General features: G+C 47.2%; 2 protein-coding genes across 2 annotated transcripts; both read right to left on the bottom strand.

Moving 5' to 3' along the window:
• Positions 1–55: 55 nt before the first annotated feature.
• LOC131583788 (uncharacterized) lies at positions 56–4,731 on the bottom strand. The gene is made up of 8 exons (XM_058848248.1): positions 4,605–4,731; positions 3,528–3,660; positions 3,331–3,387; positions 2,626–2,713; positions 1,476–1,587; positions 1,127–1,179; positions 928–1,002; positions 56–384 (listed from the first exon to the last, which is right to left on the bottom strand). The coding sequence occupies exons 1-8, from the start codon at positions 4,666–4,668 to the stop codon at positions 253–255; spliced, it is 714 nt and encodes a 237-aa protein (XP_058704231.1). The 5' UTR covers positions 4,669–4,731; the 3' UTR covers positions 56–252.
• Positions 4,732–5,621: 890 nt separating this feature from the next.
• DISP2 (dispatched RND transporter family member 2) lies at positions 5,622–25,169 on the bottom strand. Its single transcript, XM_058848125.1, has 8 exons — positions 25,096–25,169; positions 17,488–17,934; positions 15,139–15,168; positions 13,205–13,328; positions 12,279–12,394; positions 11,905–12,023; positions 10,892–10,989; positions 5,622–9,936 (listed from the first exon to the last, which is right to left on the bottom strand). Exons 1-8 carry the CDS (start codon positions 25,167–25,169, stop codon positions 6,517–6,519), a joined length of 4,428 nt encoding a protein of 1,475 aa, XP_058704108.1. The 3' UTR covers positions 5,622–6,516.
• Positions 25,170–26,440: the final 1,271 nt, after the last annotated feature.

The raw sequence follows: 26,440 nt of genomic DNA, 5'->3' as shown, positions 1-26,440 counted from the left end.
CGCGGCCACGCCCCGCCCCGCCCGCCTCCCGGAGCGGCCGAGCCCGAGCTCTTGCTGCACCTTTAATCAACCAAACCCACCGACACCGGACACACAACAGAGCGGCGAACCCCGACACCAGGCGAACCCTCGCTACTGCCTCACGCCCCCGTCCGTCCCTACCCCGGGAGGAAACAGCAGGAACTAGGCTTGACAAACAGGGACCGCTGAATTAGGGGTGAAAAAGCAAAAATCCCAGTCCGTCCTCATTCCTCACATTGCCAGGATATTCCCCAGCGCTTCAAGCGTGGCTGTCCATTCCTTAATTTGAGCTTGGAAGTGGGAGTGCTTCTCCAGGGAACGCTGGTTTTCCTCTAGGACCGATTTCCACTTGGCCATCGCTGTCTGTGGAGAAGTCAGTGCACACCACATTTTACTAACACCAGAGTAAGGAACAGAAAAGCCAAGTCCTACAGCACCTGAGCTCTTCCTCCTATTAGTCTGGGATTTCTTTTACCTTGCTTGCTTGTGGAAAATGTAAATTCATCTATGAGCAAAATTTAGGAAGTCTCCTATAACAGTTATATTTTAGCTCTTGGACTTTTTATCAAGAATTGTAGAATTGTACTTTGTAATTAAACTGTAATATTTTGGCCTGAATATTGGTAATAATTGAAGGCACTTGTGCTTGCACACTTCTCAGTTCCCCCGGAGATTACCAGGGTTACTGCTCTGCAACAGTTTCCAATTGAAATCAAATTATCTGACTTCTAGAACAACAACCAGGCTGAAGGATCCCTCTATTTAAATGGAGAGTAACAGTTTCCTTAACAAGTGTGTTTATATGGAAAGAGGAACACTGCAGGTTTTCATCTGGTTCACGTGGGACTGGCAGAAGCAAAATAACCTCCTTGAGAGCCTGGTGCTGTCTGGTTGAGTCAGTCTTACCTCAAGCATCTCCTTCTCTTTTGCAACTGTGTGACAATATAGCCTCAATTCTTCTGTGACCTTCTGAGTCAGCATCTGGAGTCAAAAGGAAAATGACTTTTAAAATGATGCAAATAAATGTGAGTCTCAGCTATTTCAGCAGCAGGAGAGAAGGGTAGGGGCACACAGACCCCTCAAGGCCTTTTCAAGCTTTTCTTACTGTTGTCTTTTCCCTGCAAGCACGTATCTCTTCTTCCTCCTCTATGTTTCCACCTGTAAGTAATTCAGGAGGTACGTTAGTAAACCTCTAATATATCACATTACATTGAGAATAAACAACTTTTCAAAGTAACTTTCCACAGCAAGAAATATTAAGTTAGTTTATCCAGGGCCTTCTACAGGAAACAGCTCTCTTCAGCCACAAAAAACTCCCCCAAATCCCCAAACCCCAGAATCCCACCAATATTCCCTAAAAAAGGAAGTCCAAATTTCTTATGAATAGTTACAACAGAAGAGAAAAAAACATTTTGGAGAAGTGCTAGGATGTAAGCAAATTGCAAAACCCCTACCAGGATTGATGTTTCTGCTTTCTATAATCATCATGGAAGTCTCCTGAATTTTCTTGAGCTTCTCAACTTCATGGACCAGCCCTTCATTCTTCTTTAACTCCCTAATAGTGCCCTGCCATTAAAACAGGCTGTGAGGCAAGTTTCCAAGGAGATTTTCTTCTCCTTAGTAGTACTGACAATAGCAAGTTCACAAGTGCTGCACTTGGCACCAAGAATTAGACCTTGCATTTTGTCTCTATCACCACAGAAAATTAGGCTGTTGCAGGTCCTTGCTCCAGCTTCTTGACAGGATTAATACATTTATTACATCCACACATCAGACCAATTACTAGAAAAATTGATATTCCTTTTAGGCAACTCTATCTTTTCTTGTGCTCCCTTTTTTTCAGATAAATAATGTACACATGGAGGAGCATATAAACATTGTGAAGAAAAGGCTGTCTTATGTCTTCAAGCCGCAGCATTATTCCCTACACAATCCAGACATTACCAGGCAATTGGATAAGCTGATCAACCTCCCAAGTTGAATGCAATTCTTCAAGAGGATCAATAATCATGTGGATTAGGGTGATCTGGCTGATAGTGTCAAAAGCTTTGGAAACATTTCATAGGAAGTCTCAGAGGCTCTTAAGAAAATCAAGCTGTGAGATAAGAGGAATGATCATCCCACAATTGACAACTGGAAAATAAAGTGAGATTTTACAGCTGTACATTACCAGGAGGGCCTCCTGTACATGACAGAAGTAGCACTAGGCATATCTTAAGAGTTATCTGGGAGAGCCAGGGAATAATAAAGTGCCAATTCTGAATCTAAACCTGATTCCACAAGATCAGGTCTGTTTGAAACAGAAGTCCCTGAACAGTCCCAGCTCTCTCAGGCTTTTCTCCAGTCCCTTAACCATCTCTGTGGCCCTTTCTTGGACTCTGGCCAGTACATCCGTATCTCTTTTGTACCAGGAGCCCAGGACCAGACAAAATATTCCCAGTTTGGCCTCCCCAGAGCTGAGCAGATGGGAAAACAACTTGCAGAAGAATACAAAGACATTCTGATGAAGACAAGAAAACAAGTGAGACAATCCTTAACATGACTCTGTATGGATCAGAACATAGAAATTATAAAGGTTTATTTATCTTTCTCTCCTATCCTTACCTCTGCTCTTGCTAGCTGTTTCTTGAGTGTTTCCACCAACTGATCCTTCTTTTTCAGCTCTGCTTCTAGTTGGTGTCTGCCGAGAGGGCTGTGGAGTTAAGGGGAAAAGACTCAGGAGAAAAAATACCAGTGTTGCACACCTCCTAGTTTCACAGCTATGCCCTCTTTTAAGTGTTTGCTTTTGTTTCTGACCAACAGATTTAACTAGAAAACTTGGCAGGAAAGCTGCACATAGGTGAGAGCTTGTGCTATATAAGAAATGGCAGATGCATGACACAGACTCTTGCTGGGTTGCACAAGAGAGCAAGTTTTATTATTCCAGATCTTCTTTTATCAGCAGGTCCAAGAAGGTCCAAGAGGTAAAACTCTCATTGGCCATTAAACCAACACACCACCATCATTGGACAATTGGGAACACCGCCTCTTGACTGTTTCTTGCAAGTAAACAACAAGGATCCAAACAACACCTGCAAAGGTTGTTTTCCTTCTTCCAAGGACTCTTTTGATTCCTCCTTATGATTTTCCAAGCCACACTTCTCAGGCCAGTCTGAGAAAGTTATGTGACTTGGTTTCAACAGGCTCAAGCTAATGCCTGAAGCCTAAAATCTCTTATTTGACCACTGGCAGTTCCCACAGAGAGCTCATTGCAGCCCTCCACAGGGGAACACAGCACAAGGACAGCTAACAGAGAAGGGAGGGACATACCGCCTTGCCACTGTCTTCTTTGGAACCGGTTCCCCTCTCTTGTCAGACTTAGGCAACCTTAAAAAAGAGATAAAATACAATTACCAGCAGACTACTGTGTTCCTGCAGATCACCAAGCCTGTTTGACAAAACGTGCAAAACGAGGCATCTTTAGGACATCTGCCAATTAAATCCATTGATATTTTGCTTTGATTTACCCTTGGTTTGCAGCCTTGAAGACACTGTCCACTGTAACGTTTGAGACAAGCTGAAGACTGGGAACCCCGCTGAACTTTGGATCTGATGTTTTGCTGGCACATTTTCTCTTTGAAGGAAAAGCCACTTGCAGTTCTGTGAGAAAAAGACAACTGTGAAAACACCTCAGCCTAGAAGTAACCTCCTTTAAGGTCTCTTAAGCCTTTAATTTGAGGTAAAACAGTTATATCTGGATGAAATGGAGACTTTAAGGTAGAAGTAACTAAGAGCAGTCCTCAAGTTTTACCCAGGATCAAGTGTCCAGAATAAGCCACAAACAGGTCAGATGTGGACAGTGCTAAAATACAATTACCAGGCTAACACTAATGAGAGTCTGAAATGATAATATACAATAAAGAAGGTCTCAACATCAAGCAGACATCATGCCACAAGGTTGTTGTTCAATACTGGAAGCAAAACAAACATAGGCCACGTGAAACTCTGTTAAGAGACCTCCATATTTTGCTATGAGCAAATAGCTACGAAAAAACAACAGAAAACTAGCTTTTTATGTAGAGTTTATTTCTCTTAAATCACAATTGTTTGAGTATATAAAGCTTTGTTCACTCAGTGGGCTTAGGAAGTTGCTTTTTCTTCCTCAAGTTAAATATTTTTCAAATGACACACCCATGAGCACATTTACATTAGAGCAATGCAGAGCTCCCACCGATTTAGCTCAGCTTCCATGTTTTGAATGCTAATCCTGGGTGCTTCCCGCTTATAAAATGCTATAAAGTGCTGTAAGCAGCATTAAAATATTTAGAAAAGTAAAGAGACTGTGAATGAAGCATCTTTCACATCAATGGGCCGCTGCCTTCAGCCGGTGGAGGGTACACACAGCAGGCTGAGCGTTAACCTAAATCCTAAATAGGGAAAAAAGAGTGGAATAAAGCTTCTAATTAGATTCTGGAACAGCCTTCACGTAGCCAGGCAGAGATGGAGCTCCTTAACGCCAGCTCACTGCTGCAGCTCTCTGCTGCAGCTCTCGGCCGAACCCCTCCAGCCGTGCTCCCGGGCGTCCCTCCGTGCACCGCACTCACCTGCGGACGGCTCGGGGCGGCAGAACCGGGAGTACACGGGGATGCGGGAGCACCGTCCGTCCATGGCGGCCGCGCTCCCCTCAGCAGTTCAAACCGGACTGCGCGGGGACGGTTGGGCGGGTCTGCGCGTGCGCGGGGCGGGGCGGCGCGCGCCAATGGGGACTGAGGGCGTGGGCGCTCGCGGGCCGCCTTTTTCGCGCCTTTTCTGCTCCGCACCGTTTTCTGCCTCGCGCCCGCTCCCTCAGGGAAGGCGTTGGCCGCCATTACGGCCCAGGTGCGAGGTTCCTTCCTCCCCTCCCTCCCCTCCCTCCCCTCCCTCCCCTCCCTCCCCTCCCTCCCCTCCCTCCCCTCCTTCCCATTTGGGCACTCAGGGCCCAAAGATCAAAGGGTTTGTGGCCGTCTATGCAGTCGTGTAGGACACAAAAGCTGTCAGGGCACTGGTGCTGCTGGTGTGTGAGGTACTAAAATTGCCTACTAAATGCCTCATCAAATGAGGCATCTGTATAAAGCGTTTCCCAGCTTAAAGACATTTTTGCACTGCTTGCTAACATGTTTTTCTTGATGGGTGGGCAATCTCTCCCGATAGCAATGGGGAACATCTCCTTGAGGAGGATGCTGCAGTTCCAGCCTGAGGGTGGCTTTGGCTGCCTAAATCTCCACCTGAACATTAACCATGATAATTTCAGGATAAAACCCTGAAACTGAAACATGAAAAAAATACAGACTCATGCAACTGACATATCTGACATATTTCAAACTCTGGTATTAGCTTTAAAAGTCCATGTCCCTAATGGATATCAGCGAGTTGCTGTCTCTCTCCCACAGCACAGGGACAACTCATGGATGTCCGAAGAATAAGTATTTTAAAGATGTATACTTCCCTTTGGAAAATGTATTAGGCACTTAAAAGATGAATAACCACAGTGCTCTTGGTGAAAATGAAGCATCACATAGATTTTAGGAAAGGTTGTTAACAAGCATTTATTGTACATCAACTTGTAGCTAGAATGTTTTAATTTTTTCCAACAAATCAGGGCAAATAAATGTTTGTTTTCCTGTTTGTTTCTGGTAGAGGGGGAAAAAACCCTAAAATTCAACATTCACCAGATATGTGAATTTTAAAAAGGTACATATTTGAGGGGAATGCCTTGAGTGGAAACACACTGTAAAGAGCACACAACAAGGCACCTGAGTCCAGCGGGGACGAGGACTCTTTTCTCAAGGGGGAAATTCACACTGAAAATCTTTGGCAGTATTAGAATTCCTTCAGATAAAACAAACTGGAATTGTTACTGGAAATAGATTTGGGCTGGATTCTGCAGACTCTTCCATGGTCAGGAAGAGGCTGTGTCAACTCAGAAGTCTTGGCGGGACTTTTTATAATATCTGAGCTATTTTGGTGGGGTCTGTGAATCTGGGCTTTGCATAAAGTAGAAAATTAAATATTTTAATTTTTATTATTCACAATACACTTCACTTGATACCTAGATTTTCAGTAGCTCAGTTTTGGAATTTTTTTAATTTTTTTTTTTTTTTTTTTTTACATGAGCACTCTGTCATTAAATACCTGGGGAGCTTCACCTCATTATTTCTTTCAAGCAAACAAAACCTAGTCACCTTGTAGGAAATGACAAACCAGGTTTACTCGGTAAGTCCTGTGAACAGCTGTGAACATGGCACCAGATACTGGAAGTCAAGGGGCTTGTAGTCCCATCACGATGGCTCCCACGTCCTCTCACTGGCATCAGATCTGCTGATTCCTGTGAAAACACACGTTTTGCACAGCTGAAATATTAAGAAATAGTCTCAGTCTCAGCTCTAGGTGAAGTGGGAGGAAAAAATTGATATTTACAGCTCTAAGGACATTCAGACTTCCCTTTTCCCTAGCAGCAGCTTTGCTTTCTGCAAGGTCTCAGCTGTTGTAACCAGAACTTTGTGCACTGGATCGTTTGATCCAAACATCAGGCATGTCTGGCTGGCTGTTGGGCAGCACGACCGGCCCTTCGTTCCCCAATCCAAACCGATTTTTCCATGAAGAGCTGTTCTGCTGTGATGCAGCTGGAGAGACATCAAAGACAGTCTCCCTCAGGTCCAGCCGCAGGGTATCTCTCTTCCCGTTCAGGTAACCTCGCTCCGCGTTACCGTAGGAGTCAGACAGCTCTAAGGCATCAGGACAGGAACTGGCTGATTCAGCAAGCTTCAGGCCTTGCTCAAAATCACTGATTGATGTCTCGCTGGAGATGTTGAGCATATCGAAAGAGCTGCCAAGAGAACAAAGGCATCTGTGAATTTTGTAGATGTCAGCAGCAGGGAGAGGGCTGTGGTCTGAGGTATAATCTGACTGCTGCTGGGCAGTATCACTGGAGCACTGGGATTTGTTGAGCTGCCCTTCTTCTTTCACGCCGGCCGGCTGGATGTGGTCCAGCCCAGACCCATCCCATGCTTTCAGACCATACTTTCGACAGCGACAATCTCGGCAGAGTCTCTCCCTGTGAATTTCTGTTTCTGAGGTGCTGTGCTTGTAAGGAGAGGAAGTTTGCAAGGCGGGACACTGGCACAGGCTGACCTGTTGGTCTCCAAGGGCATCCTGCAGGCTCTGTCTCTCTCTTTCCAGGGAGGGGTGCATTCCCACGCGAGGGCATCTGCTGTCTTCAACTTGTATGTCTTCTGAGAGCACAGAGGGCCGGTTGGACAGCTTGCTTGTGGAAGTGCTGTTGTCAAAACTGTCGCTGAGTTTCCTGGACAAGGGCTGGAGCTCGTATTGCTCGTTTGCAGTGTTGGACTCCTGGACCTTCCGCAACCGGTTTTGCTTCTCGCTGCCCCCACAGGCAAAGTTTCCATTTGGCCCAGAGTCATCAGAGTAGTCTTTCATGGTGTGGGCACAAGGCCAAAGGATCTGCCCGCAATTCTTCTCTGGGCCAAAGAAACAGCAGAGCGACTGGAAGAAGAGGCTGGCAAACCCACAGCTGATACAATTGATCATCATGATGAATATCCCCAGCTTCCTGTACGCCAGGACCGTGGCAGGCAACATAATGACCCCTGCAGAGAAGAGAGCAGAAGCTGCCATGGCTGTGGCACAGCTCATCTGCTTCAGGGAAAAGGCCACTCGGCTCAGGCGGTCGGAATGGGGGCACAGGTGATAGGAGATGCAGTAGTTGACAGTGAAGTCAACAGAGAGACCTACTGCAGCTGAAATGAAGAGAGACTCCACTGCATTGAGCTGCCACTCCAAGAGGACCAAAAGGCCAACGGTTACCAGGACGGTGCCTGCAATGGCAGTAACTGAGAAAACACTAAGGAGAACATTCCAGGTCGTGAGCAGCAGCACCACGAAGGAAATGGCTATGGAGAGCCCCATGACCACCATGGTTTCTGTGCTGAGACTGTGCTGGAGGTTGTACAGCTCTAGTTTACTGGTAAACCATCCGTTCTGAAGCCCCACGGGGGCAGTTTTCATTTCCTCTGTTATCCAGAGGCTGATTTCCTCATAGAATTGTTTGGCTCTGCTGTAGTTGAAGGTATAGTGATAAATAGTTTGAAACTGCAGCACTAAGGCAGCAACATTTCCCTCCCCATCAAACCTGAGGCCCAGATCATACATTTCTGCCCCTTCCCTGCCCTCTTCCAGGAGCATCATTTTGATGCAGTGCAGGAAGACTTCACTTCTGTAAGGGAAGGAGAACTGGTTGCAGCAAAGGTTGAAGCTGTGGTCTCGCTGGGAGCACTGGCGACTGCCCATCCACCTGAGGAACTCCTCCATGAAGCACACAGTAGATTTCTGTTCTGCATCAGGATAATAAAAAGTTTTGTTCTTCACTTTTTGGCAGAATTCAAGGAGCCACTTCTGGGCATCAGGGTTTTGGATGGTGAAGGTGGTGTCTGTCACTAGGGTGCCGTTGCTTTTTGGATTGAAATGGTCCCCATTATCCACGGGCAGAATGCCCCAGACTATGGTGACAGGCATACGCTGGCCTTCTCCATGCTCCAGCCTCTCAAACATGAACTGGTGGCAGTACTCAGAATCGTACCTCTCAAAGGGGTGGCTCAGCCTGAACACTTGGACAGATGATGTCTCCAGAGTCGGGAGTTTGAGTTTGGGGTTGGAACAGGAAATGTAGGCACCTCCTATGGCTAGGGCAGCAAACCAGCAGATCCAGATGTACCGAAACTTGATGACTCCACAAGGCAGAAGCTTTTCAAAGAGCAGCTTGGAGGTTTCAGACAGTGTGTTCTGGAGAGCCCGGAGGACGTAATGAATGGAGAGAGCGACTCTCTTGTGGCTGCTGTTGTTCCAGTAGGCTTCTGGCTTGTAAACGCAGGTCATTGCAATGTAGCGCTCGTACAGCACAGCCGAAGAGGGCAGCCAGGTCATCATGAAAACCAGGTTCACCAGCACCGAGGTGCCCATGTAGACAGCGAAGCAGCGGATGGCTGTGATGTTGCTGATGTAGCTGGCGTAGAAGGCAGCACCGGTCGTGAAGCACGAGGCCAGCATGAGATAGGCAAAATGGTGCATGGTTTGACTCACCCACTGAGCAAGCCCGGCGGAAGGGTTCTGGCTCTTGCTGAGGTTCCACAGGTCGAAGAAGACGAAAGTGTGGTTGGCACAAATGCTGCTGAGAACAATGACTGCTGTCAGGTTGACAAAAGGGAAATAGGTGAATCTGAAGGCCACCTTGTACAAGAAGTAGGAGATCATCAAAGAGCTGACAACAGCGAGCAGGACCATCAAGGTAATAAACAGTGAACGTAAATAAAAAGAAATGCTTAGAAAAATAGCTAATATTGCCAGTACTGGATACTTAGTATCCAGTAAAAGGTAGTGGTGGAATAGCTTCTGTTTAAGGCCCAAGTCCATTCCAGTGATAGATGTGTAGTTATCAAACAGATCCCAGGTTTCAAGGTTGTCTAAGTAGATCCCCATCATAGATGCACCTTTTCTTGTAGGCAGGAAAAGCAGGCTGTATTTGAGAGAGGGCACTTGGTACTCCATCGTCTGGGGACTGAGAAAGTCCCTGTCGACCAAGAAGTGAAGCAGCTGGTAGATGGCGTTGAAGCGGGTGCACTTTTCTGGGACTTGGGCACACTGAGAGTGTTTCTGTCTGACAGCCTCGGGGCCTATGCAGGATGGAGTGAGGACACCTCGGTGGTAGTCTGGAGCACAGGCACGGAGCAGGGCCAGGGTGTGGGAGATGTCTCCTTGGGTTATCTCCAGACACGAAGACCTGTTGTACAGGACAGCAATGTAGTTCCCCAGGGACCAGCTTGGGCAGCATTCGTTGGCTTCAGTGCGCTGGCAGAGGTCTCTAAAATGCACATGTGAGCGTATCTGAAAAACATGAGGGGGCATCAGGTCAGACCATTTCTTGCAGCCCCAGTGTTCCTTACTAACTCCAGTAATTCTCCTGTCCTGTTCCTGACCTCTCCTCTCCTCTCCTCTCCTCTCCTCTCCTCTCCTCTCCTCTCCTCTCCTCTCCTCTCCTCTCCTCTCCTCTCCTCTCCTCTCCTCTCCTCTCCTCTCCTCTCCTCTCCTCTCCTCTCCTCTCCTCTCCTCTCCTCTCCTCTCCTCTCCTCTCCTCTCCTCTCCTCTCCTCTCCTCTCCTCTCCTCTCCTCTCCTCTCCTCTCCTCTCCTCTCCTCTCCTCTCCTCTCCTCTCCTCTCCTCTCCTCTCCTCTCCTCGAGTCTCCTCTCCTCGAGTCTCCTCGAGTCTCCTCTCCTCGAGTCTCCTCTCCTCGAGTCTCCTCTCCTCTCCTCGAGTCTCCTCTTCTCTCCTCTTCCCCTGGTGTACCACCTATCCCTGGCCATCCTCCCAGTGACAAATCCCAAACACCAATGCTATGGAAAGTTGGTAGACTTTAGTAAAAATTAAACCCTGTCCATTATTTATATTTTTTAAATGCAGATTTGAAATTTTGGCTCCTATGGCAAATGCAGCTCATCCAATTAAGCTTCCCACTTGTAAAACTTGCCACCAGTCTCCACGCTGGTAGCTCCACTTCCATAATTATGTTTTGCTGCCCAAAATCCTCAGCAGCTTCTGACGGACACCTTTGGCTTCTGTACCAGCTCCTGTTCAGTTGCCATTTATTCTTGTTTAATTTGCAACTGGCAGGTGGGATTATCCCTATATTGCCAAGTCAGTGAAATGTTTTGGAATCCTCCAGGTGAAAATTCTTGTATAGCTTACATTGTTTTTTTGTCTGGCATCCTCTCAGCAAGACATCAAAGACTGCAGCAGACAGAAAAGAGACAGCCTGTACTGTGTTCTTCCTGCCATCACTGACCTTGTCTTGTTCCATTTGACACATAGACTGAATTGCTTGCAAGTTCCATAAGCTCCCAGCAGTTGTGGACATAAATACCAGCTGGGAATAGCTCTTTTCTGAAATAAAGAAGAAGGAAAAAAATCATAAAAGGATAGGGTAATGAAGATGAATCAGCCAGGGTGTTTGGAGTAGACTCTTTCTTCACAGAAAAAAGAAATATATATCTCTGTCCATAGGACTGCGCTGGAGGGCTCCCTGGAGGGAAGCAGGTCACAAGGCAATAGTGAGCATGAGCCTTGTGTGACCTCACCCCTGCCCCTTGAAATTGGTCAGCAGCATCAGGGCATTTTCAAAATCAAATGTCAGCTTGCCTTCAGTGACTGCTGGCATCTGGTTCTGCATCCCTGGAACAAGGGAGGAGCTTGAGCTCAGTCAAAAACCCCCAAGGACCTGCGGGTTTGGTGTGTGGCTTGTTTCAGAGGTGGATAGAAGGCAGGGAAGAGAATAAAAATATCTGCATGCTGTTCTTCTTTCTACTTATTAGTGCCCATTTTGGGACAAATCTGGGGGATGCTGGAGTTTTCTGGTTTTCTCTACAGATTTTACTGCCATTTATATTTTTCAAGAAGGAAAGAAGGAACAGAGAGAGAGAGGGAGCAGACAAGGGAGAGGGAGCAGACAGCAAGCGGGGCATATGTTGTTTCTTCAGAGTATTCACTTTTGGTATGGGTAAATGGTGAGAACATTAGTCCTTTGATGTGTGCTTTCAAGGTATATTTCTAAAGGGAAAACAAGAAGTATGGCAAAGAGTTAAGAAGGAGAACCAACTCTTCTGAATTTCTAACTCAGCCTTTTCTGACCAGTGAGGTATGAAGTGCAGGGAGAGCACTGTCAGAGTTCTCACTGGTGGAACTGTACGCAAGGCTTGCCTAGAGCAAATTCAGAGTATTCCCTGTGTCCTGAACTCTGACAGTTCTGTCAGTTGAGTTCTGGATGTGCAGTATTTACTGCCCCATCAAGATTTCAGTCACCTGGGGGACCACAGAAGAATCCATCGGCTCCATAGATGGTTTCCACCATTCTCCGTGTCCTCGCTGCTTGTTCTCCCTGAGCAACCTTCTGTCCTCTGCCAATGCCAAGGTCATCATAGCTAGCAAGAGGGCAGATTATTGTTAATAACTATAATTATTAACAAGAGAGTGCCTGGCTGGGAGTTACATTCACTGACAAGGCTCACAGAATAGGAAGCCCAAATCCATTGCAGGCACACAGACTTCAAACTCTCCAATGCCTCAGTTGATTTTAAGTGTAGGATATATGGAATTCACATAGATATTTTGGAATATTGGATATGTGACTTTACAACCAACATGTTCATCAAACCCCGCAAACCAAGCTCAAATACCTTTTCTTCTTGGCATAGGGAGAAAGGGAAAGGGTCTTCTTGTAGCCTGTGTGGCTCTCGATATTCCTCCACACAATGAGCTTCCTGCCAATGTCAGTGTCCCGTGGCTCGAAACCCTGCACCAAGGAAAAGGGCTTTGTCACAGCTCCACTTCAGCTCAGCGGTTCTTAGGCCTCCTCTGACACATGGAAACTGTATGAGACTGTTACTGCATCTTGGAGAGATGCACAAATTGAACTTTCCCTGGAAATACTGCATCCCAGAGATAAGAGAAAAAATACAAACATGTTCCTTTTCCTTTTTTTCCTTTTCCTTTTTCTTTCCTTTCCCATCAACAATGGCTACAATTCTCTCTCCCTTATCTCCTAAGAATTTATCCTCCTTTACTAGTGTAGTAGTCCCTTACAGAAATGGCACTAATTTTCCTTTCTGTGGGCAAACTCTAGTGTGTTCTTATTTTCCCAAGATTCCTCCATGAACCAGAGGCAGGGATGATTTTAGGGAATGTGGCATTCCACATGGAGAACGTTCCATGTGCATAGTGCTCAGTACAGGGCATGCTCTCCTAATCAAAAGCCTCATGCACAGACTGTAGGAGCCAAAGCCAGCTCCTCTATCCAGTCTCTGCCAAGCCTAGCTCTTCACTGTGGGCAATCCCAGCCTTCCAGCCTTGGAAGGGGAGCAAAGGGAGCAATCCCAGTTTGTGCTGTCAGCGTCTCCACACTGGAGTGAAGGCACTGGTAGGAGTGCACAGCACGGTTGAGGGATGGGCTGGTGGCTGCCGCTGGCATGGGCTGTGTTCTTCCTGTGTGTCAGGGGCAGCAGTGCAGGACTGGCACATTCTGCCCATCTTGGAGGGATGATATCACTGGTTGGGCATGGATTTTCCTTACATTCCTATTGATACCTCAGCTGTAGGGACTTACCATTAGGGGTTCTGAAAAGTCAGGCAGGTTCCCAACCAGCAGCCCAACCACGGTGCAGATCGCTGCTACCGCAGAGCACAGCACCAGCATGGCCAGCGGCCACTCCGCCATCAGCTGCGAGTAACTGCAGTCAACAGGAGGAGAAAAAACGCAGCTGGTAAGATGCTTCTGCTCTGAGCACAAAACCTGCTGTTGAGCCAATGAGGTGTGAGTAACAGGAAGGAAAAAAATCAGGGTCTCTGGTTTGTGCAGTTATTTATTGTGAAGCTTGGAGGCTCTAGTGCAGCTATTAATGAACATATTACACCTCTAACTGGATATTTGCAGGCAGCTCTAATTAACTCGGGTAATTACATTTTGCCTCCCTGCGTTTTCCAGCTTTTTCAATCAGAAATAATAAAAACCAGACTCATGTGTCCTCGAGCAAAATGAAGCTTTAAACATTTAAGTTCAAAGAGTGCATTTAGAAAGAGCCTTTTAATTTCCCCCACATTGTGCAATGTTGGCTGGTTGCTGCAACAGTTTAGGCTACAGATTTACCAACTGGACCCTGAGAAATCTTTGGATTATTCTGAAGAGTCCCTGAAGGTAACTGACCTGAGCAAGCCCACTGTCATTGGTCTAAATTAATGTATTTAGACACTGCTCCAAATTAATATGAATTCACTAGAATACATACAATTTTAATGATGTATCACAAAATTTTGATGACATTAAAACCCTTCTGGGGAAGCAGCTTACTCTGCCCAAAGTATTATTTGCCAGTTACTTTTGTTCTTGAAGAGCTGGTGCAAAATTTTCTCTCCAAGTTCTGTTTTTCCTTTGGGACAAACATCCATATAGGATGATCTGAAAGTTACTCTTCCACTTTTTTTTACCAGTGCAGGTTTTACTGTGTCTAGTTTTTTGTCTTCAGAAATATCAGTTGAGACATAAGATAGCAGAATGGGTTCCTGCTCTGGTTTGGCAGGTTAGTTCTTTTGTGTTCTGATGCATTTCTGAAATATAACAAATTCTTTGTGCAAAAATAGTTGACAAGCATTTGTGAAGGGAAAGGAAATATTTATGAATTTTATTTGAGATGGAATGTTTCTCCTTGCCTGCTCTTTTGCCCCTTTTACCTGGGACTCCACTACAGCTATTTTATCGTTAGAAGTCATCATAAGCACTTCAAACACCTTTTCACATGACTTTTGATTTTTTATTTTTTTTTAAATTTTGGTTTTGTTTTGGTTTTATTTTCAGTTTACAATTGCCTTATGAAGTTTGTTTTCATAGACGAAGTCTTTACTATGAAAATGAACAAAACTGCTCTTTATTTATTAGAGTACCTAATTTCTGGAGGCTGTTTTGGATATTTCCATGTCAAATTACCAGAAAAGAAAGAACAAAACAAATCAGCTGCAGTTGCTGATGATGGAAGGTGCTTACCCAAACCATCCAGAAAAAAAGTTAGATTTTAAAAAGTAAATCAAATTATTTTAATTTTGATAAATGTATTTAAAATTTTCTGTCTTTTGAATAGATGAGTTTATTTCATGGATGGGCTCTTTTCCTTATTTTCCTCTGATAGGATAAGCTGGATTAATCTTACATACACACAGATATATAGATATAGATATATATACGCACACACGCACAGAGAGACACATACAGAGTTATACATACAAAGCTACTGTATGGGTTAGAGCCAGGCACCTGCCCAAGAGCAGCTACTGAGACAGTGTTACTATTCATTAATGCAGGTTAAATTGATCTCTCAAGCAAAAGGAGATTTTTCCAAGGAGTGGAAAGCCCCAGGAGTGCTGACCTCGCCTCTGGAGCCGGGCCTGCTGGGATGTCATCAGCAGTAACACCCTGCTTCTCCTAATATCAGGACAGGAGAGCACTGATCACAGGGTACAAGGACAGGAAGCTTTTGCTGTTAAACATACCTTTTTGGCATCCTGAAAGCTTTGTCATGTCTGCAGACAGAAAGGAAAAAAGATGTGATCATTTATTATTTTCCTGGGAAGTCCAGTGCTGGGCTGATCCCTGAGCAGGTTAGCCCTTGCAGGGCTGTAAGCACCAAGGTGAGCCAGTGCTGACACAGTTCTATCACTGTGTGAATTAGTTTAATGAATAATAGAGTCTTTTTCTCTCCCATTTTAACCAAACAGGATGGGAAGTCATGCAGTCACTCCTCATTTTGCCCCTCTCAGAAAACCCTGCAGACAGTACTGGAAATTAGCAATGCAGTCCTATAGAAATCCCATTTCAGATCTGATCAATTAAAATCTATCTGGTTTAAGTGCTTTCCCTGCACTTCTTAAAGTGTTTCTTGATGAAAGCAAACCTCTTTATCAAATCTCATGAGCTGGGCTAGCAACAACTATAGATAGTTTTTATCTCCTGTTCAGCTCAGTGAGGATTTTCCCAAAAAGGTGTCTCTCATTTGTTTCCTGGGTCTCTCAAAAGACAGTGTCTTTTCAGGCTATAAGAGCAGAAAGCCAGTGGAACTGCTAGAAATATTTTATCTGGATTTTCTTCACAGAGGAGCATTTGTCACTCCTACTTGAAGGGCTCTGAGGGGGGAAATAAAGAAGCCTTCCCCAGGGGATCCAAAGTTTGTCAGTGAATCCCTAGGACAAGTCTTCCACCAGCATCCTGTCAGAAAAGCTTCATCTTGGTGGGTCAGATATCTACAGGACCTTTTGTTCTGCTCTCTCTCTGCACTGAAAGGTCCCCTTGAAACATGCCCCAGAGTCTGGCACAGCCTTGGCTTGGTCACAGCTTCCAGAGAACTGCTCCCACCTCCTTCTGCAGCTGTGCCAAGCTCTGCTCAGCCAGTGCTCCCTCCTCCTCTCACCCTCCTACGCTCCTGCTTAAACTGGGAGAAGGTCCTGCTGCACTCCAATATCTGTGTTGGGCAGATGGCCCCCCCTCCATGCAGCAGCCAACTGGGGACCTTGAGGCAGCTCATCCTTCCTAGCCTTGTTATGAGTGGGAGAAATGGAAAAGCAGTGGAGGAGAGCTCCCCATGGCAGAGTCACTCCGGGTGGCTCATGTAATAAATGATTCTGTGTTTTGCTTGTCACGCTAATGCTCTGTAGATTTGGGACAGAGAGGAGCAGAGCAAAAGCCTCCCCAGATTATCAAAGCGAGGTCTCTCTCCAGCAGTATACTGCCCATCCTGTGCTAATTCCCTCACAATAGCTCTTCAAGCAGATTTACTTGGATTAAAAACCTCATTCTGGCATTATTATGTTATCACTTTTCTGACTGCTGGTGCTGCACACTCTGCCAAGGATTTACAATCCAGCTGTGCCTCCTGCTTAAATAACCTGTTACAGAGGACGTGGTTGGCAATCTTGTTGATGGCATATGAGTGAAAAAGGATCCAGAAAAAGGATCCAGGAAAATGATTCAGATAAAGGACCCAGGCTCCTTTGACTGCAGTTCCTCTACACAAACACAAGCAAATTAAATCCTGTGTAAATAGCTGGAAAACAAGACTCTACAGGGCTTTTGTGCCTAACACTGCAATACTGTACACAGGCAAGGAATCCTGTGCCATCTTTTATCAGGATTCCATGGCTACGGCTACAGCAGTGAAGGGATCATGATCTCTTGTGCCAAGAGTGGACTCTAAAAGGCACACTCAGGAGGAAGGATGGTGCTGGCTGAAAGGAGTAGAGGTTGTAGCTCAGGCTGCTGTTACCCAGACACTACATACAAATGGATTCTGTCATGGACAACAAGGAATTCATACCCTGGTTGCTGCCCAACCTGGAAAGCCAAATAATGTTCACCCCTTTAGTATCTCTTACTGCTCAGCTGCAGCCAGTGCTTAACCTCTGCTGCCACTCCCTTCCAGCACTGGCAGCAGCTTCTCTGGGGGAAGGAAATGAACTCTGTTCCCACCACTGAGAACTCTGCCAAGATAAAGGACTGGCAGCTGGGTGGCTAGGAGTGCAAAGGGAGAAAATACAAAGGTAAGGGAAGATGGACATATTCACAGCTGCATGACCCAGGAGTGACTGAGTGACCTCGGCTTTAGCCAGCCACTCCCTTGAGAAGGAAATCCCACCTCTCCCTGGCACGGTAATGGCAGCTCTCTGTATGCCCACACAGAAGTAGAGAGCAAACTGGATCCTTCCATGTGTTTTGGAGCAGCTGCTGCCCCGAGCTGAAGAGCAAACCCATGCTTCATCCATGCCAGCTCAGACCCTGCTCATCCCTCCCCCTTCCCCCCGCCAAGTCTGCAAGATGCTCTTTTGAGCCGCCCTCCGTGTGCCTCTTACTTGACTGTGACAACGTGATGTTGCACCGGCCGCCGCTGCCCGGGGGACCACTGCTTCCAGGGCGTTTCCGAGGCCTCGTGGTGGGAAGCTGGCACAAGATCACCACTGGAAAGGTGGGAACACAGCACGGGCCTCTCGCCATGCCCAGGGAGAGAGGGCAGGCCGTAGCTGCCTCGGGACTCCTCCTGGTTGCAGGGGTAATATGGGTGGTGCTGCTGTGAGTCCTGTGAGCTGGATGGCACCTGGCCATTGGACTGCGTGGAGCCTGGCCCAAGCGCGTGGCTGGAGGAGGGCAAGTTGTCTTCCCCCAGCCCGGGGGATGCAGGAATGGGGCAGTGATGGACTGGGCAGATTTTTTCCCAGGAAGTGCCACTGTAGCTGAGCTCAGCGTTCCCGATCTCTGGCATGGCAAGGCAGGTCTGGCAAGGTCCTGCATTTTGTTTTTCCCTGTGAGAGAAATTAAGGGAAAGGTGGTTGAAAGGCTGCACTGGGGAGCTGAATCCCAAGAACTGGAGATGCTCACAGACCTCCCACATAACACAAATGTCAAACCTCACCCACTGTATCCTGTACCAGGAGTCAGCCTAAGGGCTGGACTGGATTATGCTTTTTATAAAGACATCCATGACTCATTCAGGGATCCCAAGTGATGGAGAATCCTGTAATCCATCTTCTGTGTGCGTTTTTCCAAAAGTTTGAAAAATTCTCCAGGATATTTCACTGTGGAGGGGGGTCCTAAATCAGGACCCAGAGATATTACAGAGGCCTGGACAAATAGAAACCAAAGGAATCTGCATGTGAAGAAGCCACTCAATTATCTGCACTCCTTGGGAGGATTAATTAGTGTGATTGCTCTGCAGGAGGACTGGCACTGCTCCATGTTGGGTCAGCAGGAGAGTGAGTCATCCCTGGCACTGACACAGCTGAGCAGTGAACTTGAGGGCTGTGACACCTAACAGGGCCTTCAGCCTCCAGCCTGGCACATTCCTTAATGGCTCCCATGTCCTGCATGCTCCACCGGGCTCTTCAGGAACTTTTTAGACACACATCTCCCAAGGATGACAGCAACAAATTTTATTTGTCTTACCTTGTTGGAGGGGGATGGACTGGGATCTCTATAGATCCTTTGAAACTTGACCATCCTCTGGCTGCTGAATTTGCTTAGACAAAATATTTGCAGACTCCAGTTCCCAAGTGATGAGGTGTCTGCAGGATACACTTTCTTCTCTCCCAAGAACTAAAACATTATTTCATTCCTATAGTTCTTGATTTATGGACCCTGAGAGGTTTTACTAGCTTGGAGAAAGTTTGAATAGTACTTTGAGGGACTGCTTAGTCTGTGTGACAACAAAAACCCCTTCACACACAATAAATTGAGGTCCTTCTGACCCCAAAAATGCCTTAGGAATTGCTGTCACAAGAGATGCAGACACCAGCAGTTTCTGGTCCTTGTTCAGAGCACGTGCCATGGTCTCTTACAGCTGAATTATGTGTCTTGCTGCAGTGCCTGGCATCCAGGATTAAAAAGGACGAACAGTTCAGGCCAGCCAGAATCACAAAGTGTCTCAAATCATCAAAGAATTATGAGTATTGGAGCAAGACTGCAGTGAGATGAACTTTAGCCTGAGGGACCTTGTGTGATATGGGAAAAAAATGAAGGTAAAAAGGTGGGGGAAGGATGTTTTTTATATTTTGTAGAGTCCCTCTCATTTATTTTTCTCATAGCCATAGAAAAAGGGCAAAATTTTAGTGATTACATGTCTCTGGAATTGCACCCAAAGTTAACTGGCAGGAGATTATCAAAGACAAAAGAGTCTGGAGAATACTATTAGCTCAGTATTGCTTGAAAATTGCTATTTTTTCCTGAAAGCAGGACATATTGGCCTTGGCAGTCTGTGCTGTGTACTTTCCAACATCGGCTGAGTTTATCAACACTGATAAACTATATTTAATTTTTGTACAAAATGGGTTTATTTCATTAAAATCATTACAGCAGAGTCAGAATTTTGGTAGCAGTTACATCAGTGCTGATGTGGACACTCATGCCACAAGCATCGCACTTAGCTTCATTTGCACACTGTACCAGTCCAGGGACCAGTAACAGAGAAATTTTGACTCATTAAGCCCCACCCAATGCTACATTTAGTTTCTAAGCCTAAAGAAAGCTGCAGCAGTTACAGACACACATAGCACATTCCTGGGTCCTGACTTCAGAAGCCATAATTGATATGCAAATGCAAAGTATCCGGAAAGAAGTCAGTGTCTGTGCTGAAGCAGGTGCCAGAAAACCAGCAGACAGGTGTGTGCACACACCTTATCTCACCTCAGTGAGATAAGGTTGAGATCAGGTTGTCCCCAGCAGTTCCAGTGCTCATTTGCCTCTGAGCTGCAAGGAAAGGTACTGGTAAGACTTGAGCTGGTTCAATGCAGCAAGAGGGAGAGCAGCTGGCAAAGCAGAAGCTCCTGAACTGTGACAATGATACCCCAGTCAGCAACAGAACTTGTCAGATAACATCAACAATAGGCTTGATGTCCTTGCTGTCCTGTCCCAGGTGGATTAGTGACAGGATTACCTGGCCTTTCAAGCGTGTGATTTGTGTTAGAGCTCTTGTAAAGGTAGTTCACAACAGGAGACTCCACACTTGTCATATATGAGATTACAAATGTGGTGCCAGCAAAGCTGCTCAGGAGATGCAATCTGAGCTCTTGTCTGGAGTTCTTATAGCCTCATCAGAGATGTCCCTGCACAGGCAGGGATTCACGTGCAGCAGGGGACAGGAGTGCTGCAGGCAGACCAAGGAAAGATTAGGGTCTGTGGCAGTCAACACATAAAATCACATTTTTAATTAGTCATTACACTTCTCTACTTATTATAGAGGCAACCTGATAGGAGGATACTAAACCATCACATCCCCTAAAGTGCTGGTGAGCTGCAGGGGCAGAGGTTGTTTGGGACAGCTGACCTGGAGGGTCCCTCAAGTCACGCTCTCAAGCTTGAAGTGTAAATCATCCCACTCTTCTCATGTGTCCAGTGACTTGTCTGCAGGGAGTTTGTAGTTTTGTACTATGGGGAATTTTCATCAGAGAGATGAAGTCATGGTAGTGTTATGCTTTGACAAGGTCTAGACCTTTTCTGACTCTTTGTTGCCTCTGAGTTCCTCTTTTTCCTTGTCCTTGATCCCATTGTTTTCCCTAGTTTTTGCACACTTTAAATAGGTGATGCTCTCCTACAGTGCATAATAATTCATAAAGACACTGCCACACTGACATCTTGTGTTTTGGTGTTCCTACACCTCTACTATGTTTCTAAACTTCTTTTTTCAAAGGAAGAGCAAAATTCTTATCCCTTTAAACTACTGTATCTGCACAGCAATCTGGGACCAGAGGCTCTTCACGACTTAATTAGCCAGTCTGCCTCATCTGAGAGTATGTGACACTGAGCAGAACAAAAGGGCTTTTACAAAATACACTTTGAACATAGTCAGGGAGAGGCAGGAGACCATGCAATGAAAAATTCTTCCTCCACAAGCCCCTCGGCTACAAAACCTCCTGGTGGGGAAAGCAGATGCCAAACTCTTGGATATCACAGATTGCCTCCGGATTTTCCGCACATACGTTGGTAACGTTGAGTCTAATATTTCACATGAAATCACACTCTCCTTGTTTACCATCTTTGCTGTGAAATACTGTCAAGTTCTGCTCTTCCCCCGCATGTCATTTCCTAACTCAATCCCTGGCCTGTTCAGTGACTTCAGATTCTGGAATAACTTTGGCAAGCTTGGATTATTCACTCGTGACTTCTCTCCATTATCTCTTTTTCAGACTAAACAATTACAGCTCTATCAATCACCCTTCAGATATGAGTTCCCTTATGCTCATCCCTCTCCAACTCCATGACGATGTGACCTTGGCTGTCCACAATCTCCAGGGAAACCTGGAGCTTGCAAATAATGATCAGTTTGGATAATCACCACTGGCAGCTCAGCAGAGTTCGAGTCTCCACTTGCTGCTCTCCCAATTAGCTGCAGTGCTGGTGAGCTTAACCTTTGGTCTGCTGAGGTCTGCACCAGACACGTAGGCTGCTCCTTCTTTGCCTGAAACCATGTTGCTATTACTTTTCTGGGCCCTCAGGACCCTGAACTATGCTAGAAAAATGTTTCTGGGGATTTCTGATGTCTGTTTGCTGTCAGGCATAAGGAGAAGAGGGCAGAGCACCACACTGGACTCTATTTGCCAAACTGACACTGACAAAGACTTTTATTTTTAACATTCATTCCCACTCTGGGCTGTGTCAGATATTCAATATCTTTGGGATTAAATGAACAGAAATGGTGTCTTGGCTGCAGAAAAGTCCCCAGAGGTGGCTGACAGCCTCCATTTTCTTTTCCAGGTTCAGCTGGATGCAACCTGAGAGATGCTGGGAAAGGAGAAAAGAAAGGGTGTAAGGGAAGGGATGGCCTAGGGTTAACTGCTCCTGTTACCCACAGCAGTGAGCTGTGTTGCTCTTCCTTCCCTGTCTCTTGCCCTGAGATGTCTAGACAGAATAATAATCCAATTTATGGACCTGCCCGAGCCACTCTGAGTGCAGCAGTGCCTCTCAGATGAAGACCAGGGCACAAACACCCTACCTTGTGTGGGGGGCCCAGCAAAAGGACTGGAGCTTCTTCCCGCAAGGAAACAGGAAAGAGAGGGTCAGGATTTTAAGGAGACAGCTTTCTGCCATTCCAGGTCTGCAGGGATGTGGAGCAGTGGTGGGATACAGGATCTGTGGCAGGAGCCAAGGGCTGTATGCTGTCAGTCCACCCCCCTGGCAGGGATTATCTTCCTCTTCCAGAGACCAGCATCCTTCTGCCCCACAGAGAATGGCTGCAGGACCTGGCTTTACCTGCTCACTCAGCCCAAGCAGGGTGGTTTACTAGAAACATGCTGTGTTGGCTTCTCGCTCCCAGCACATTCCCCTCAGGATGGTTCTGTTCTGCAGCACATGGAGCTGAGCTGGGATAGAGGAAGATTTGCAGGCAGGGAAATAGTAGCATATGGTCACCTTCCTTTTTCTAAGCAACTCCAGTTTTTGCCACTCTCTGGTCATGCTGTCCCCCACAAGCCACACAGCAGGAGAGCACATGTGGTTCTGAGAGGGTAATGGGCCAAAAATACTCAGCCTTTTGCAGGAATGGCTCCTTTCTCTGTCTGCCTAATTACATCGGTTTCCCCCAAACCCATTTCTATACGCACTGCCTTTTTTTTTTTTTTTTTTTTAATAGATCATTTTCCCCTTTGCATACTAAAGAGAGGATCAAGAAAGAAGCACTTTGCATATGAAAGATGGGAAACACCTACCGAGTGAATGGAGCTGTCTGATGCCTGACTCAAACTACAACTTCTCCTGTTGCCAGAGGAATCTCAAGGGGGAATAAAAACAAGAAAAATGGCAGAAGTCTGTACCTTGCCTACAACCAGAGCCCTTTTTCATCAAGAACCTTTGCTCAATTAGAAATTAAGTGCCACAAAATTTCATTCATTAAAAAAAGAAGCTAGTTTGATTCACTTTACCCTTTTTTGCCTTCCTCTAGCAAAGTTGTGTTTGCATATCAGCTGAGAAGTGTTCCCAAATGAAAAAGAAATATGAATTCTTTCTGGATTAAATCCATGTGCTATAGGTCAGCTTCCATCTAGACTAATAGCTTTTTCCTGGAGAGCTGTAAATGATTTTTTAAGAATGTGTTTTATAATGGAATTTAAATTTCTCTTTGAACATACCACCAGCAAAACTGCAGTGGAGCTCTTGAGAAAAAGAGATTTTTTTCGTTGTATTTCACAAGGAGATAAGAGTACCCTTTCCCTGGGATTAGGGAAGGGTTCATTGCATTCACTGTCACCTCGTTATCTAGCTCCTGTCTCCCTGACAGGCAAAGACAGGCACTCCTGAGCAATCCATCTCCTCCTCTGGCTGCAGCAAATCCTTGTGAACTGAACAATTCCTGCGGAGTTCTTTTGTTTTGCTTTTTCAGTCTAGCAGCAGGATTGTGCATACCCTTGAGAAGACCTACAGTCTTTTTGTTAGTGAAACTCCTGAGTATGTTAAATCATCATGAAAAATTAATGAGACTGCAAAACTCTGCTTCCCACATAGTCTGCCAGGAAAAGTTTCATTTTATAATCCTTTTCATTGACTCGTGCAAACAGCCTTACCTTTACCCCAGGCAGCTGTTGCTGCTACCGTGGGTACAGGTGTGTGTGTGCGCTGGGATAGAGCCAGACACGGAGAGCTCAAAGTTCCTACCCAACCTTCAGTGCCAGAACAGCTCTGTCTGCACTAGGAAAATCATGCTTGCTAAGCCTTGTTTTGAAGAAAAAAAAAAAAAAAGAGTGAAATGGAAAGGGAAAGGAAAAGACAATCCCCACCTTGGTGTCCCAGGCTGAAAGAGGACAGGAGGAAGGTGATGTTTTCTGATGTCTGTGTTTCTCTGCTGGTGAGGTGAGCATTGATGATGAAGAGCCTTGGCTAGGGCAGAGGGTGGGGACCACAGAGCTAGGACTGAGTGAGCAGCATGGGTGAAGTTTGAAATACACCTGTGTCAGGTGGCTTAACTCTATAACTTCCCTCTCACAGGCTGCAGTGTTCATTTCAAGACCTGTCCGAACGGCAAAGGAGTGTTCAGACAAGCAAAGAAAATGGCTCCAGTGACAGCTCTGCCCCCATTGAATGTGCGAGGTGTAAACCAGTGCTGGACTGTGTGAGAATTTCTGAAGACTGAGAGCCACAGGCACTGCAGCCTCTGGCCGAGGACATCAGAGCTGTCTGACGAGCAGTGAGTGCCCTGTCAGTGCCCCCGGGCGGGTGGGGCTCTCAGCCCGCATATCCTGTCCCAGACAGAAATGGAACCCTTGGGCTTTCAGAAAGGATTTGTGTGCTGCTGACCTCGGGGTGTGCTCTGGTCAAGCAGAATCTGAAGAGCTTATGTCTGTTGCCCGGGTCTAACAAGTGCCAATGTACTTGTGAATATGGGATGGCTCCTTGCCGATTATTATGGGCTTGTTGGTGTTTCCAGAAAATGCTGATGATTGTGGCTGCTAGCCTGGTTTAAGACACCAGGTAAGGGAGCATATGGCACAGAGAGATGAGGAATGTAGGGGTTTATGGAGGAGATCTTTGGACTGAAACCCATGTTTGCCACGGCTGAGTGCAATAAGGCTCTGTCTGAAACAGGCTGAGCTTCCCAACAATAGCTCTCCCGTTGCTGCAGAAGGGAAACACCATGTTGCAGGATCGAAACCTGCCTGGGCGGCCAAACCAGGAAGCCCCCCCGGCACGACTGGCTCTGCACGGTGTTCCTGGCCCCAGGGCAAGAACAGCCAGGGCTCCGGTTGGGCAGCGCATATCGCCAGAGCCCGAATCGCGGGTGGGCAGCTGGACAGGCAGCGAGGGACTCTGTCTTCACCACCGGTGGGAGGACAGGAGGACAGTTCCTCGAGGGAACTGGGGGACCCTGGTCCCAGGAAAACCCAGTGGCACCGACCACTTCCACACACAGAGCCGGGAGTGGCGGCAGTTCCCACCCGCCGGGGCACCGGCTCCCCGCCCCGTCCCGATCGCGCAGCTCCTACCTGGGCGAGGCGGGGTCGCGACCGCGGTGCGTCCCCTCGGGCTCCCGGGGCGGCGGCGAGGGCGCGGCCTCCATGGCCGGCGGCGGCGGGCGCTGTCCGTGCCCGCGGTGCTGATCGCTCCGGAGCGGCGGCGGTAGCGCCCCGGCGCGTCCCGGCTCGGCTCGACTCTGCCCGATTCACCGCCGCTCTACCTGGCCCAGCCCCTCCCGGCTGGGCTCGGCTGGGCTCTGCTCGGTTCGGCTCGGCTCGGCTCGGCTCTGCCCGGCTGGGCTCTGCCCGGCTCGGCGCGGCGCTTGCGCGGCCGCGGAGGCGGGCCCGGCGCGGGGTGGGCAAGGGGGCGCAGCCGCCGGCACCAGGAGAGCTGCGGGAGGAACCGTGAGCCCCGGGGCCAGCCTGGCTGTCGGGGGTGGGGCTGAGCGTGTGGGTGTGGAACAGGAGCTCGGGGCACCGGGCATCCTTTGGGTGACAAGTCCCTCATCCCTGCGATTGTGCTCCTGCTTGGCCCGGGCTGGGAATGCTCCCAGACGTGCTCCTGGCCCTGTGTGACAATTGCAGGGTAGCGTTTTGAATTGTTGGCTTTTAGAAGCATTACATAAGTAAATGTTTTTTGAAATAGATGGTAGGTTTGAAACAACTGAGCCGAAAGCACGGAAAACACAAGGAAGTCAGGCATGTCCACCTCCTTGCAGGATCCTTCAGTCCTTGTCTATACATACCATGACATTGCTCTGAGCTGGGTGGTAGCCACATGTGTCTCCTTGCGCATGGGGATAGCTTCCCACAGAGCCGGTGGCTGCTCCTTCTGTAGCTGCTCTCATGCCAATGACCATGCTAATAACTCGTGTAGAAAAGGCTTGGGGCTTTCTCATGGCTGTGTGTATGGCATGGGAGTGGCAGTGACACTCTCTGCCTTGTCATCATCTTTTGCATAACTGTGGGGACGGCTGTGACCTTCTTCCTCGTGGCCGTGTCTGTGGACCTCACAGTGACAGTGACCTTCCTCATGAGGGTGGCATCCTTTTTGCTTCACACACACAGAACAACTGAAGCAAAAAGGGAAAGTATTAGAGCGGAGAGTATCCTATAACTCCCACTAATCCTCTAGCTGCTTAGAGTAAGCCGTTCCTGCCTTAATGACTTAAATGCCCGAGGCAGTTTAAAGAACAAAAAGCTTTTCCTAATGCCAGGGTGGATGACTCTCTCCCACCAAAGGCCGACACCTCTCCAAACCCAGCAGGAGGTAGTTTCGAGGACAGGATGCGGGCAGTGCTGCTGGCCCAGCGTGGTGCTCCCAGCTGGCTGTTCTGCAGGGAACCAGCCTGCTGTTGTGAGCCTTAGCCACAGA

The sequence above is a fragment of the Poecile atricapillus genome, chromosome 1 (assembly GCF_030490865.1).
Source record: "Poecile atricapillus isolate bPoeAtr1 chromosome 1, bPoeAtr1.hap1, whole genome shotgun sequence".
Lineage (NCBI taxonomy): Eukaryota > Metazoa > Chordata > Aves > Passeriformes > Paridae > Poecile > Poecile atricapillus.
Note: the sequence above shows the minus strand (reverse complement) of the source record. Positions and strands in the feature narration are given on the sequence as shown.

Bases quoted from the DNA above. Each gene is read 5' to 3' on its own strand.
- DISP2 (XM_058848125.1), bottom strand. From the start codon at position 25,169: ATGGAGGCCGCGCCCTCGCCGCCGCCCCGGGAGCCCGAGGGGACGCAC. The intron at 17,935-25,095 runs GTAGGAGCTGCG...TTTCTCTCACAG, and splicing joins CGCGACCCCGCCTCGCCCAG to GGAAAAACAAAATGCAGGAC. The intron at 12,395-13,204 runs GTAAGTCCCTAC...TCCTTGGTGCAG, and splicing joins ACTTTTCAGAACCCCTAATG to GGTTTCGAGCCACGGGACAC.
- LOC131583788 (XM_058848248.1), bottom strand. From the start codon at position 4,668: ATGGACGGACGGTGCTCCCGCATCCCCGTGTACTCCCGGTTCTGCCGC. The intron at 1,588-2,625 runs GTAAGGATAGGA...TTTTAATGGCAG, and splicing joins AACAGCTAGCAAGAGCAGAG to GGCACTATTAGGGAGTTAAA. The intron at 385-927 runs GTAAGACTGACT...ACTTCTCCACAG, and splicing joins AAGAGAAGGAGATGCTTGAG to ACAGCGATGGCCAAGTGGAA.